General features: G+C 36.2%; 1 protein-coding gene across 1 annotated transcript in view; it reads right to left on the minus strand.

The window, feature by feature from the left end:
* The window catches only part of LOC150075016 (glucose dehydrogenase [FAD, quinone]-like), a 56,812-nt gene extending 42,193 nt beyond the window's left edge, over positions 1-14,619 (minus strand). The window contains exons 1-5 of the mRNA XM_090389042.1: positions 14,475-14,619; positions 8,342-8,544; positions 6,084-6,273; positions 2,277-2,408; positions 1,821-1,942 (exon numbers count right to left, since the gene is read on the minus strand). Coding sequence (XP_090245168.1) covers positions 1,821-1,942; positions 2,277-2,408; positions 6,084-6,273; positions 8,342-8,544; positions 14,475-14,619 — 792 coding nt within the window. The remainder of the gene's footprint in view (positions 1-1,820; positions 1,943-2,276; positions 2,409-6,083; positions 6,274-8,341; positions 8,545-14,474) is intronic.
* Between the last annotated feature and the right edge of the window lie 203 nt (positions 14,620-14,822).

Here is a 14,822-nt window from a genome sequence, read left to right on the forward strand (position 1 = left end):
CAAAATGGAGAGAAGAAAGTCATTTGCGATTCAAATCACATAATACTTCCTTCCAGTGCGTTGTGAGTCAAACCAATAGTTATTATTGTTAATTAATTCTGTTATTGATCATAATTCGACTACTTGCAAAAATAAAACAATCATTCACTTCAAATTTCTTTTCCTTAAGAAGGTCTTCCGAAACATTGAGTTATAATGTCTAAAACAAAACTCATGTACAGTATCAAGAACATTTGGACTATACTAGTGAAATTTTTTTTCTTCTACATACATAAAAAAAAAAAAAAAAAAAAAATCGCTAAATTTAACATTTCGGTTCATGTGTATGAAATTGCAATTGGCATTAATCACCCTAACAAATTACCATACTCGTGCAATCTTATAGATATTATGTATCAGTGTTTGCTATTTTGAAAATTGTCATAATGCGAGCAAAATATACTCATTGGCAAACAAATTAGAAACCTTTTGCAACTGGCCTCAACAAATAATTTAACGTACGGTATGCAAATATAAGTTGTCACATGGTACGATTACAAATTCCTTGGTATCAAATAAATACTGTACGCTTTCCTCAGGCCGTTTTTAGTCAATCCACTCATGGACAAGACAGGTGATTTTTCCGATATTCAGAATGGTGCTATTGTTGAAGAACGTTTAACAGGAGCTATAGTTGGTAAAAAAAAAAAAAAAAAAAAAAAATCACTGGTGGCAGAAAAAGCAACCATCTCAATGCAGTGAGTGGAAAATGCATCTCTAAAAGTAAGAAATGCGGCAGAAGGTCTTACTACAAGAACAAGACCGGACCGGAAAAATTTGAAGCGAATTGTGCGTCAGAATAAAAGATTCAAATTGAATAATTCAACTTAGGCAAGGAAAGATACACTTATTTCCAACGGAAGTATGGGACTGGAGTTAAAAATCTGGGATTTGGTAGTCTTGTGCTTATACGAAAAACATGCCACTCCTGTCCGTAAAAAATTGAAAAATTCGACTAGAGTGGTACCGCCAATGTCAAATACTGGACTTTGGGCCGTGAAAAAAGATTGTGGTCTAGCGAGTCTCAATTTACACTTTTTTACACCAATGATAGAGTTGAAAGTGTGGTGTGAACCTCATGAAACCATGCATCCAGCCTGTCTCATGTTCACCACTCAAGTGGCTGGAGATGAGATCATAGCACGGGGTATTACTGATGTAATACCCCATGTACTCATACCGTTAGAAGGTTGTGCTACCTCCAATATTTTTTTATCCTATCTGACTAATACCCTGGAACACTTAATTGCAGTATTTCAATGTAATGGATTGAAAATTAATAATCATAACAACGCAGCTATCCATCGTGCAAAAAATGTATCTGAATTGTTCTAGGAATGTTTCCATGATTTCCAACATCTACTCTGGACTCCTAATTCTCCAGATCTGGACCTAATCAAGAATGCATGAGACACATTGAAAAGGGTAGTTCAGCGTAATAGTTCTCTATCACAGTACAGAAACTGACAAATATTCTGATGGAAGAATCGGGAAATCTGGAGCTAGACTCCTTCAAACACAATGGAATCCATGTCTTGTGCCGGCTGTAAATAGGGCAAAAGGTGGCCTTACTAGATATTGAATAAAGGCTTCTAATATTTTAGCCAATGAATATAGTAGCTGCATGCTATATACTCTAAGAAACTAAGTACTGTATTAGTAATCGTATTCTTGCCAAGTCTTTTATAAAACTTGCCTTCGGAGAGAAGCTCTAATCTGTAAACTGAAAATATATACATAATAAACATAACAAACATCATTCACTTTTTAACAAACTTTACCTTCTTCACGAATGATTTTGTGAGAATGTGGAGGTTGTTCCGATGAGCGATTGAAGATAGAAATGCTCTGGAAGTACTGCATCTAGCTCCATTACGAAGTGTTCCTTGCAGTTTTGCAAATCCTGCAATAAACATGCCGTCCATTTACTGAAAGAAAGTGCAGTTGAGCTCAAACTTCACTTTCAATTTGTAAACAGATTTTTTTTAGTTATTCTTTCATAACTGATTCAAATTATCAAAAGTATTTTTCAACAAGCAGTCTGCGAAAGTGGCGTTTAACATTAACAAATTATGCGTTGTACTCAGTGGAAATATAAATTATCCATTAACACATTGCGATCGAAATTCTTGCTTCCTAAAAGAAACGATCGCTGCTGCCCCAAACTGCTGTTTACAACTTTTGCTTCTTTTATCGTTGTCTAAATAACAACAAAATTTTTCAACGCACGTACTTACCTGCCTGTGTAGGACCGTTTAGGTCAATGTGTGGATAGCCTAATTCCATGCCAGCCTTCACATATGCCATTGATAAAGGAGAAGAGTAGGGCGAAGATGAGACAGTTAAGTATCCTCCACTAGTGTGATAGCCTGATAAAATAACAAGTTAGTTAACGTACACAGTGCGTTACATTGCAAGAGCGTCATATAGTAATAATTCATGATTTATAACAAAATAAGTCACCCCACCGATACGAAAATTTGTTTCAAAGATTTCTGAAATATCCTAAGTAAGCGTCGAAATTCTGAAATTGATCAGACCTCTTCCAGGTTTATAGTAATACTTCTTCACGGAAACTGAGGAGGGAATGTTATGAAATCGGAAATGAATTAACCATCCTAGGGGTCAAGACTATTTATGTTGAAAATTTGGTAGTAGTCCGCATTTATCTTGTCGATTAATGCAAAACATATCTTCGTTTATGCCGATTTTTGTAAGGGGAAATGGGGGGGGGGACTGCTGCTGTAAAAGTAACTGTACCTTGAAAATTTCCAAAGAACTAACAAGAATAGGGTGAAACTTTGGGCCTCAATCCGACTTTTCGTTCTAGAGTAATACACGAAATATATTTTCATTTATATAAATAGATTTCTTTGCACAAATTATTTTGTATTGAATTACACTATTTTATTTACCACTCAATAACTAAAGTATATTATAATTTACATTAATATCTAAATATAAATAAATAAATATACAGCCATTGTCCATCCACTGCAGGATGGAGGCCTCCTCAGCAAGTCGTGTCGAGGGAAATGAACCATAACCTCCCACTCTGTTCCCGTGCGTGTTTTCAGGGGTTTGGACCCCGGTCTACTCAAAGGGCGTGTGCTATTGCAGTCTCTCTCCTGATCACACATATACGGAGGCCGCTAAATTTTAAAATATTCATTAATATGAATATTTTAAAATTTAACTGAAATGCCATCATCCAGAATATTCAAGTAAATAAGCCAATAGATTTTTTTCGTAAATAAGAAGAATGAATTATACTTTACTAAAAAAAAAGTATGAAAAATGCGCTTTCTGCGAGTTCTACATTAAATCTTGTCCACTGAATTCCAGAATCTTTACTGTTTTGTGTAAAGAATTAGGAAGTGAACATGAACATCTCCTTTTACATAGTGAACCGCGATGGCTATCAAAAGGAAACACTTTGAAATGACTTATTGAAATGAGAGATGAAGTCTTATTGATTTTAGCGCAACATCCTGCATCGGCCACGATTATTATACAGTACATGAATTCAATGACAGATTTCGTGAATTTGAGTGGTTATTATTATTATTATTATTATTATTATTATTATTAGCTATATGGTGCAAGGAAGCCTGAGGCTTATGCTGCACCAACCAAAAAAAAAAAAAAAATTCCCAAGTTACCCTGAGAGGGGGGGAGGAGAAGTAGAAGGAAATCACCAAGAAAGAGAAGAATGATGATATCCAGCTCAGGATCCTGGGTGTGCCAAAGCCCATACTCACCAGATGTGAGCCCCTGGGGTTTAACAAGGGTGGCTTACTTATGCGATATGTCTGTGTCTTGAATGAGTTAAACTAAAATTTTCAGGGCCCCAAAATAAATATTTTTAAAGTTCAGAAAAATTGAAGCCATAATTACAAAACAAAACTCATGTAACATTTCTTAGAACATTTCAATCATGGAATCAATCTTACGGATAATACCAAACTTAAGAGAATATTTTCCTCAAATCCACGTCAGTAAAATATGGTTTGTGAACTCATTCATTGTTAATACGGAAAACGAAGATATGTTACAACTGAATGAACCTGAAGTAGTTTAATTAATTGAACTCTTGTGATACAAGAGTTCAATTAATTAAACAGAATTTTGATAACCTCCCCTTGATTAATTTTTGAATGAGTTGAGTTGCCGAAATGAATATGCACATTTATAGCAGAAAGCGATCAGATTCTTAATGCCTTTCGTTACCACATATAAGTGTCAAAGTGCCTTTCTACTTTGGTTTTCATAAAAAAAAAAAAGCAAGTATAAGAAAAGAGTGGATGTTGAGCCGGATTTGAGGATAAAATTGACTTCATTTCCTCCCAAGTCCTAACACAGAGTTATGTGTTGACAAACATCATCCCTCACAAACATAATTATGGCTTCAATTTTTCCTTAATTTTTACGATTGAATAAATGGTGAATTTAATTTCTAATTTGTAATGTAGTAAGGTTGAATAAATGTTAAATAAATGGCAATAAACAAACAAAGAGGGGAACTTAATTTTTTAAATTTATTTTATGTTATTTTTAATATGCTTATATAGTATGAATCAGAGCTGTAACACTCAATATGTTCTACGTTGATAATAATATTGGTAAATTAATAAGAGGAGTTTACCTCAATATAGTCCTCTAAACTCCTCTTATTAATTTACCAATATTAATATGCTTATGTAATGTAGTAAATTCTAAATTATATAATGTATACATGTACTAAGACTGACAATCAACAAAACCAGTCCGCAGTTCTGTCAAGTTTGGGAAATCCTACCACATACCTTTCTCTCTATATACGTATCTGTACAGAAGCAATGTCACGTTCACGAGTAACAACACACGCGAAATATTCATAACAACATGCATATTTCGCGTGTATGCTTCGCGTGTATTGTTATGTTCATAACAACACACGCGATAATAATGATACTGCATTAAAAAAAATATATATATATATATACATTTAATCTGTGAATTTTTTTTCTCCATAACTGCCAAATTTCCATAAGTTCGTTTTAATGAAATTTTGGATGGTTCGACAAAGCTATTGAACTAAGCTATTGACAAAGCTATATGAACCAATGATGAAATTTTATGGAAATCCATCCACTGGAAATGGTGAACACAGTAGGTACTTATGCATAATATGCTAATGCGCCTAAAAATGAAAGAACTTGCATTTAAGGAGCAAGTATTGAAACTAACTCAATCAATAAGCATACACAAATTTTAGCGATGCGATTTGAAGTGCACTCCTTTGAAATCAGTCCAAAGTATCAATACTATATATGTCGTATTTTGTATGGCATTGATACTCGAAAGGGAATATCAGGCGTGCATCACTAAGAGCCCGAAAGCAAGTAGCAAATGAGAATATTTCCCGAGCAATGAGAAAATCCAAAAGTAACCTTTCTGTAGGCGAAAGATCGCATTCTGTGGATCGCAATACAATAAGTGTTTAAAACATTACTTTTGCATAATATTTAAATCTGGCAGAGGCCTGCTTAATCTTTTAGGTCCAAATTCATCACAGGGTGGCAGCAAGATAAAGTTTTTCTTTTATTTTAATAAATTATCTTAATATTCGCCGAATGAACGCTAACAAAAGCACGAATTTAAAAACTGGAGCCTGTTTTTCCATTTTTTTTTTTTTTTTCGAATGAATGCAATTCCAATGCGTCGCTATGCGCATGCGTGGGTTATTTTGGCTACAGAGAGCCAGTTTTAGAGTGGTCACTTTTAGCTGACTTAGAAATACCATTACATTATGTAACATTTAATCATTTATGGCATCGATTGTTATAAATGCAAAATAAAGCCAAAGCCAATAATAATAAGCAGAATAAATATGAAACAGTGACGTGATGTGGTCTAGCCGAAGGGTGGAACAGCACACGCTTTTGAGTGTATTGTTCATATTTCTGTTTATTGTTTGGTTCTCCATACCATATCTTTTTTTTTTTTATCAGAAATAGGGTACACTGAAAACCTTTCGTTTTTTAATTAAATTAAAAACTCACCGTTATTTAAAATCTCTGGGTCTCGATTGTCCTCTGATTTCAGAAAATAGGGAAACACTTCCTCCCAGCTCCACCCGTATGCTCCATTCCGAGCCCAGCCATCGTAATCTCTTCGGTTCCCCCGAATATATACCATGTAATTTATCACGCTCGATCCTCCCAGCACTTTTCCACGTGGCCAAAGACTACGCTAAAATAAATGAATAAGAAGAAAAAGAGAAAGGCTGGCTATGATTTTAACACTTTCTTAGTATCATTGAACATCCAAATCTTTTTATAAATATACTGAATTTTGCTAAAAGCTTCAATTTTTTTGTTTTTTTTTTAAGTGTTCTGGACACCAACGAATTAAACAGCGAACAACTTTTAAAAATATTTAACAAAACGTGCTAACTGTCTCGCTAAAACCACCTTGACATTATTCAAAGAAAGGTTCAGTAAGACTGGATGGAAAGGTTTAGAATACGTGTGGTTGATGAAGATCATTCGACTGACAAATTTAGCAAGGGTAAGCAACGCTGATAAGTCGATGCTCTCATTCAAAAATGGATCTTGCTGTTTCTCCCATTGGCGGAAGGGGGCCATCAATTTATGGGTTTGCCTATTCGATCATATACGATAATCTCAAACATAGCAAACTTTACCCAAGGTGGAACCACAAACTTTTCAATGAAGATCATAAGCGGAAGCGTGTGGAGATTTACATGCAATTTTTTCAGTCGTATTTCGGGCCAAGAGCCCGAAAGCAAGCAGCAAAGCTTGGAGGAAAACACATGTCGTTCCTAGCAGTAAAAAAATTCAAAAGTGCACCTTCTTTATTCAATATTTTGTTGACGTTGTTTTGAAATTTTAACGGACCAATTCTGGAATGTTATCAGGAACGTGAAGAGATTGTCAGTAGTGCAAGATGTACCATATTGGAAGCGAAACTTAAACCTGTTATTTGCAGTAAATGTAGAAGTTTGCTGTCGAAAGATGTGCTGCTTCAACCATTGAAATGACTCAAAACAGTTTGAACTTCTCTCTTACCGTCTGGACCTCGCTCCTTTAGCTTATCACCTTTTTAACCCTCTGAAAAGCGGCTCCACGAACAATCGAAAACTTTTTTTATTAGACGTTATTAAGAAGCTTATGGAACAATGTTAAAAGTGTTTGGAGAAGGAAGGGACTTCGTGGAAAAGCAATACTAAAACTTTTTCATATTTCCCTTTTCTTGATTTATTAAAAATAGTCTTTACTGTTTGGTTTACTCTCGTTCTTAGATGACCGCACCCGTTAGAAGTGAAGAAAAAAAAAATATATATATATATTCTTTAGAAAGAATATTTTTCAAAAAGGTGAAAAATTCTTCCACATTTGACGTTTTTCATGCTGATAACAGGAGTCAAGTGAAATATTTTTCATTGTGAGAAGATTATGGCAGTGAGTACATGTGGACTGTCTTCTCTTCCTGGTAGGTAACGATATCGGTTTGTCCAATGCTTGCACTAGAAACAACCACTTCCTACTTGGTTTTACCTTTCTAAGTACTGAAAGCTCAGAAGGATGGTTGCGTCTTACTTGCTGTAAATTTGTTATTGGTACGTTCTTGCCACTTATAGGTATCTTGCCATGTGAGTGTGTGGTTGTTGGCAGGATGGTTCTGTAGTCTTCAAGAGTTATTAATTGCTTCTCCCTGATCTGAGCTTTCATTTCTGGGTATTCCTGAAAGGGCTGGTATGTAGCAGAATACCAAGTACGTTGTCTGTCTTGTAGCTGGATAAATTGGATCCGATTTGTGTCAGCAAGAGATGATAATTATGTGCTTAATTCTGCGCTCAGTGATGGAGTTTAAAAGATGAGAATAAATGGTATGTTGTCGTTTGATAATTTATCAAACCAAATTGCTTAAGGGCTTGGCAGATAGCAAAACGTTTTACGAATGGATAGCACTGTCCTCCCCACATTGGCTGGAAAAGGTCCGAGTTCGAATCCTCTCAATGAAGCGAAAAGTTTTTATGAACTTTTTTCACAACCTGAGATGAATCAGTCTCAAGCGAGAGTGACATGGTTTTTTCTCTCGGAAACTCAGGGTTTTCGCCCAACGAACAGATAAATAGACCACAGAACGCAAGCAATTTAGAAAAATAATATATACGGCGCAATACGGTCTGAGTCGCTGATGCGCTGAAAACTTTATAACAACAGAAAACCAACCAGCATTCATATGCATCCAATTAATAGTATAACCAAATATAAATAGTATAATTAAATCTTACATTGTCAACGAGACCGAAGCAAGCAGCTTTCTGTGATTCTGTTTTGTAAGCCCAGTCTATTGATGTCAACTGTAAGCTACCAGCAGCTAGAGGCATATCGCTAATCGCATGTTCCACTCCACCAGCTTCCAGGAGAAGAACTTTAACTGAAGGATCTTCTGAGAGTCTGTTAGCTACTACTGAACCTGCCGAACCTGCTCCCACTGAAATGAAATGTGGAAATTAAGTATTTCGTCTCTATTTTGTTTCTTATTTGTGTAACGCAAGTAAAAAATTTCTTTTCCTTAAAAAACCCGTACTTTTCAAAGAGAAGGACTTTAATAGTAAAATAGAACATATTACAGCAGGAAATCAAGGTATTACAGAGAATAATAGATATTAAACACAATATCTGAACTAACTTATTACACTTTTCTCTTTTCAGGGAATTTTGAATCATTTGGAAGCTGATATGAAAGTACAACGGAACCTAAACTTTTATATAATTTCGTAATAAATCTAGTCATCGCCATCTTATCTGCGTTATTGTGCTCGCAGTCGTGACTTAACATTAATCGTGGGTCAGTTTTGTGTGTAAAAATCGCATGACTCAGTAAGTTCTAGCTGCGGGATTACGATTGTAATCTTCCTCATCCAATGACAAATGGCAGCTATTTCAATCAAACAGAATCATTTAAAATCTGAGTAACAGAAATTCTGGTCTAGAAAAACCCAAATATTCCAATCGCCTTCCCCTTTACAAAGCATTTCGCAAAGTATTTCCATTTGTTGTTTGCAGCCAGAGAAATCAATAGGGCGACGCAAATGATCAACACTATTTTCAACAATTTGAATATATTTGAGGGATAAAAATTACGAATATGAAGCAAAGTCAAGCTAAAATTCCATCATCTCTCGTCTAATCACAGGTCTAATCTCTCGTCTAGATACACAGGAAGAAATACAGTATATAAACAACACTAGCTATATACTAACACTAAGAGTTGTCTGCTTGTACAAGTAAACAACTGGTCGTATAAGCAACCGCTCTCCTGTTATCTCCCATTTTTACCTCATTTTTTCACTTTCGTGTGCCTGGTAAATATGGGGTAGAAAACAGAGACTCAGCGAGAAAGAGAGTGCGAGGAAGTAACATAACGGGTAAGTGGAGCCAGATAATACAGGACGAGCCAACAAAATAAGCTGTTTTCATCCTGCTTGACATGCCTGTTGGCATTATTCCTCCTTCTTTCCTCCCCCGTTTAGGGAACTAGACGAAAAGCAACGCAAATAGATCACATAAAAATAAAAGTTAACAAGGTGTTGAATTATTCTTTTTGGGATTCCTAATGGACGCTGATGTCCTTCTATCTTTAGAGGTTACTTGTTGGGTTTTTTTTTTATTAAAAAGCTGGAGCTTTTAACTCCAGTTTTATCCTTTGAAATGACGCTGAAAATTTTTTTTTCAGAGTCATTACAGAATATGTAAAATTGGTAGAATTTTATTTAAATATTTTAGCAGTTTCATATACACTCAGTAATCATGGAATTATAAACACCCCATAATTTAATGGACTATGCCGCATAGTTCACAGTCTAAAAAGCCGAACAGCTTCGTAAGCTAGATCAGTCGTAATTTGCATCTGGTCGTGCAAGTCAAAGTGATAAAGTAGCACTTATGGGACGTAATAAAGATATCGTGGAGTTTCAAAAAGACAGGATTGTGTGAGTTCGTGCATCGGGCGCTTCCATATCGGAAACAACACGTCTTGTTGATTGCTCACGACCCACAAAGAATGGATTCGAACGAGTCAAACCACCTCCTGCCGACAGAACTGTAAAGCATTATGCAAGGTGGAGGTTCATGGTGAGCAATGGGTGCGACAATTGACATTGCAATACAATATGGGGAATGCAAAAATAATATCTCAAACGACTATGTGCCACACACTCAGACGAATGGGTTTCCACAGCAGACGACAAAGAGACCATCTCCTCAACCCTGATCATCGTCAACGGCGAATGCTGCGGTGTCAACAACACGCTGGTGGGACACGTGAGGACTGGAAATGAGTGTGCTGGTGGGATAAGTCCAAATATCTGGTAGAACACGCCGACGGACGCCTTCGTGTGTGGCGCAAGCAACACGAGTCCTTGGACCTATCGTGCATGATGCCCACTGTTCTGGCAGGTGGCGGGGTTTTTTTGCTTAATATGGGCCATGTTTTGCGGCAAGAATTAGTACCCATCGTATGGACTAGTTTCACTGGTGAGGTCAACCGGGCTCTTAGAAAACTATGTGCACCTTTTCATGTTGCATTTTTAACTGAACAGTAATGGGATCTTCCAATACGACAATGCGCCGTTTCATCGGGACGCACTGTGCCCGATGAAACGGAGAATGGTTCGAAAAACACAATGAAGATATCAATCACCCTTATTAATTGGCCTCGAAAATCACCTCACCTCACTCAATCCAATCGAACACTGTGGGATTTTTTAGAACGGGAAGCGATGTGTATGGACATACACCTTATCTAATCCGACTCTTGTGAAAAGTTGTGCAAGCAGTGCGGCTTCAGTCCCTATAGACGTTTTCAGACATCCAGTGGAGTCAATGCCTAGGCGAATAGCGGCTGTTATCAGTGTGAACGGTGACCCAACACGGTATTAGGTAGGTTATCATAATTCAGTCCTTCAGTGAGTGTATCTGTTCTGTCTTATATATATAGGATCGCATTTCGGTCAGAGTTTTCTATATTCATTATTATTTAATGGTATTTAATATACTCTGGATGAACCCTCCCTTGTTTAATGCATCTGTTAATCAGTTAAACACATACAAAGTTGTTGATGCTGCTGCTGCTGTTGCGGGTTTTCAGCAACTACGACGTATTGTGCCGTTGTGTATTAGTATTATAATAGCTAAGCTCACTTTTTCTACTTCTGCTAAAAAAAATAAAAAATATATTCTGCATCACTCTTGCCTTCTCTTTGCCAAAAAAAAATGCCTGCCCAATTAGGCCTTGAACTTTAAAAAATTCTTCGCCTCTATCACGGTGAAGGGTAATTTATTCCAGTGATCCACAACGCGCTGCTCGTAGATCTAACAGATATACGAGTTGGATCCCCCATTTTGTGTCCCCTCTTTCCTTCTTTTTTTGTACACAATTTTGAAATGAACTCATTGTCGCCATTTTTTTTCTAGTTCCTGGTTATCTCTTTGCTGGTCATTTTTTCATTGCCATAAAAATCGGCCCATGATCCTTATTCCCGGAAAAAAAAGAACCACTCCCTCCGCCTGAGATCCGCTAACTCCTAAATACAACCCATCTTTGAAGGGAGGCCTTAATAAATTCTTCCAATCATCGGCGAAATAACACACACACGCACAGTCCATCTTAAGTTTATTCACGTGTGTTTTGTATACTAGAATAAGGTTTATGACCCACGAAAGGAGTTAAAAGTTTTCGTAACGTAGCATGCCAAAATGGTTAATTCGGCAGGTATATAGTTAAAGACTTACCGTAATTCGTGGTAATTTTCCTAGATGAACACCCCAACTTAAAATTTCTCCGCGAGAAATGAGTTAAACCTTTTCTTAAAAAAAAATTTTAAAAATGATTTAAACAAATGAAGTCCGAATAAAAAATAAATTAACCTGCGGTTTATCAAAGATTGCTCAACTACAAAAAATCACAAACAATTGGGTCATCCTCAAAATCTGTATAATCGAAGAATGACAGAAGTTTTAATATTATATTTCCTTTACAGTTGCTTTCCTTGACAGCTGCTGTCAAATGCGAGTATCTTTTTCTAAAATAAAAAAAATAAAAAAAAATGAAAGAAACGCTCCACTTAGTGCAGGCCGTAAACGAAGTTATATCGAATGTATCTGAAAAATCGCATTTAGCAATTTCATGGTTGTTTGGTGAAATCGGTGAAATGCATCCATGAAATAATAAAACTCGGATAACATGTCGTGCATTTCAGATTAATTTCTTCCAGGTACAGTAACACATCTGTAGAGCGGATGTCATAATTACTTATAATGGCATCGAGCAAAGAAAAGTACTTCCTTAGATTTCAGTTCTTGAGTCAAGGGTTGTAAATAATCGCTACCGCTTCACTATTTCCAAGTAGCTTTCGCATTAATTGTATTTCTTCGTATATTTAATAATTAAAAATGTCTTGGTTTTCGGCCATTAAAATACTGATTAATTATAATGAGAAAAGGCTTATTAATTATCTTTAAATTTAATGAAAAATGTTGGCGATAAAGTAGATATAAGAAACAGTTAATTTCTGCCAAATTTAAATTTGCGGAGGCGTTAATTTCACCAAATTTCGTCACTTTAACGTAACGAATTAAATCAATATTTTCAAAAAAAAAAAAAAACACTTTGAAATTAACGTATATCAAAAAATTGCTATTACTTCTGTCGACATAAATATTACCAACATGAAATTATTTATATCCTTTTTAACCACAAGGTTCTTGTGGTCAACATTCACTACATGCAAATTAAGCATGATTGTAATATCTTTGAGAAGCTTTTTGGACAGTGGGAGATGGGACAGTGGAACAGTGAGATAATTAATCTTTTTCTGAAGATTAATGAAGTTGAACAGTGAGTCAGAGAATCGTCAAGTCTATGGTGAAAAATGCATGAATGTGGTGTTGATGAATTTCAAAGTCCGAATGTTTGGCTTTTCATCCCACAAAATAGGATAGCCACCTATAAAATATACGAAATTTAGAGACACGATATACTGACTTCTCATGCGGTAGCTCAGTGTGCATTATTTTGCATATTCAAAACAATTTTCTTGTGAGTGCAAAGAAACTCCGATGTTGCTATCATGTTTCAAACAGCTCTTGAAGCCCTCGTGGGTAGCTCAGTTGGTAGGATCGCCGTCTTCCCCACAACGGGTGGAAAAACCTGAGTTCGATTCCCGTCGATGGCGGGAGGAATTTTTATGGGTCTTTTTTCACAATATGGTTGAGTTAGTCGGTCTTAGACGAGGGTAGGATGATTTTTTCTCCCGGAAACTCGGGTTTTTCGTCCAGAAAATCAACCTCAGAACATGCAATTTACAGACAATATGCACGGTGTAACGTGGACTTCGTCTTCGATGTTTCTAAAACTCAAAAACTCTTGAAAGTTATTTTATCAAAGCTCATTCAGTAACTTGATGATCACCCTCTGAATTGCTTCTATTGGTGCAATATGGGTCAATTTCTTTGAGATTTTCTCGCTTGGAACAAACAAACCTATTCGAACACCGCTGTTGATGTTGTTTGAGTACAAGACCAGAAAAATGTACGTGAAATGAACTGATTTTGAATCAGGGTTGCAACCAAATGAATTTGATATCGATTTTATCTTCTACCATTACCCTTATGACTCCAAAGAATTTTTGCAGTTATTTTCCCACGAAGCTCGATTTTATTGGTCAATTTACTCGCAGTGTCAATTTAGATTTCTTAATATACCGTATCTTTATCCTGATCTGTATTAATTTTTATTTATTTATTTATTTTTTCTGTTTTTTGACTTTTCATTTCAAACTCACAATTCTCAACGTGCATACTAATTTCTAATTATTCCGTAGGTAGCCGAAAAATATATAAAACTTATGCATATCTGCAAGTGTTTCCTGTTATCTGTCACAGGTGAGTTCCCCCTTAAATATAACCCCATTTCGATTATTTCCTTCTCTGTCATCTTTCAAGCATTCCTATCCGTCTTAAATCTACTTTCCCTCTTTTCTAGTGACATTCCTTATTCTTATCTATTTCCTGTTATCTTGATTTCACCTCTTCCTCTCCCTAGCGGTCAGCACAGTGGTTATAATCGCCATTCTACACTGCTGTATGACGCGGTTCGAATCCCTTCTGGACGAGATAAATTCGTGGACTTTTTATTTTTATTGCTCCGGATTTGGTGCATACTTTTTGTCTCTTACGGAAGCTTGGATTCTCCATCCAACAAACAAACCAAAATATACGTGCAATTTACAGACCTTAGTTGTGTCAGCGCAAATCCAAAAAAATATATGAAATAAATAAATTAGTGCTCTTAATTAACGGCATTTATTTTTATTTCTATATTTTATTATCTCGAATACAAACAACAAATGAAAGTCTTACCTACAATATAATCATATTCTTGATCCCAGGTTTGCCTGATCTCAGGGACGGCAACAGTAGAAATTCGCGAGTAGATCAAAAATAACGGGGGCGCAATAGTGGCAAATACCGACAAAAGATCGAACATGTTGAAAGGTGCAATCATTCTGTTTGGCTGCGTCTGACGATATGCATCTGCTAAACAAACACCATGTGATCGACGGCCACGTGACTGATTCGTCTGGTCCACTACGGGGGATCTCCAGTACTGCGGTTTTTAACTAGTTTACTCGAGTAGGTAAGTAGGCGTTGCACCTCTTGACTGGACTCACGTGGTTCAGCCAAGCACGGCGCGGACACGATAGTTCC

Source organism: Mastigoproctus giganteus, chromosome 14 (assembly GCF_048544385.1).
Source record: "Mastigoproctus giganteus isolate SK-2022 chromosome 14, ASM4854438v1, whole genome shotgun sequence".
Classification (NCBI taxonomy): domain Eukaryota; kingdom Metazoa; phylum Arthropoda; class Arachnida; order Uropygi; family Thelyphonidae; genus Mastigoproctus; species Mastigoproctus giganteus.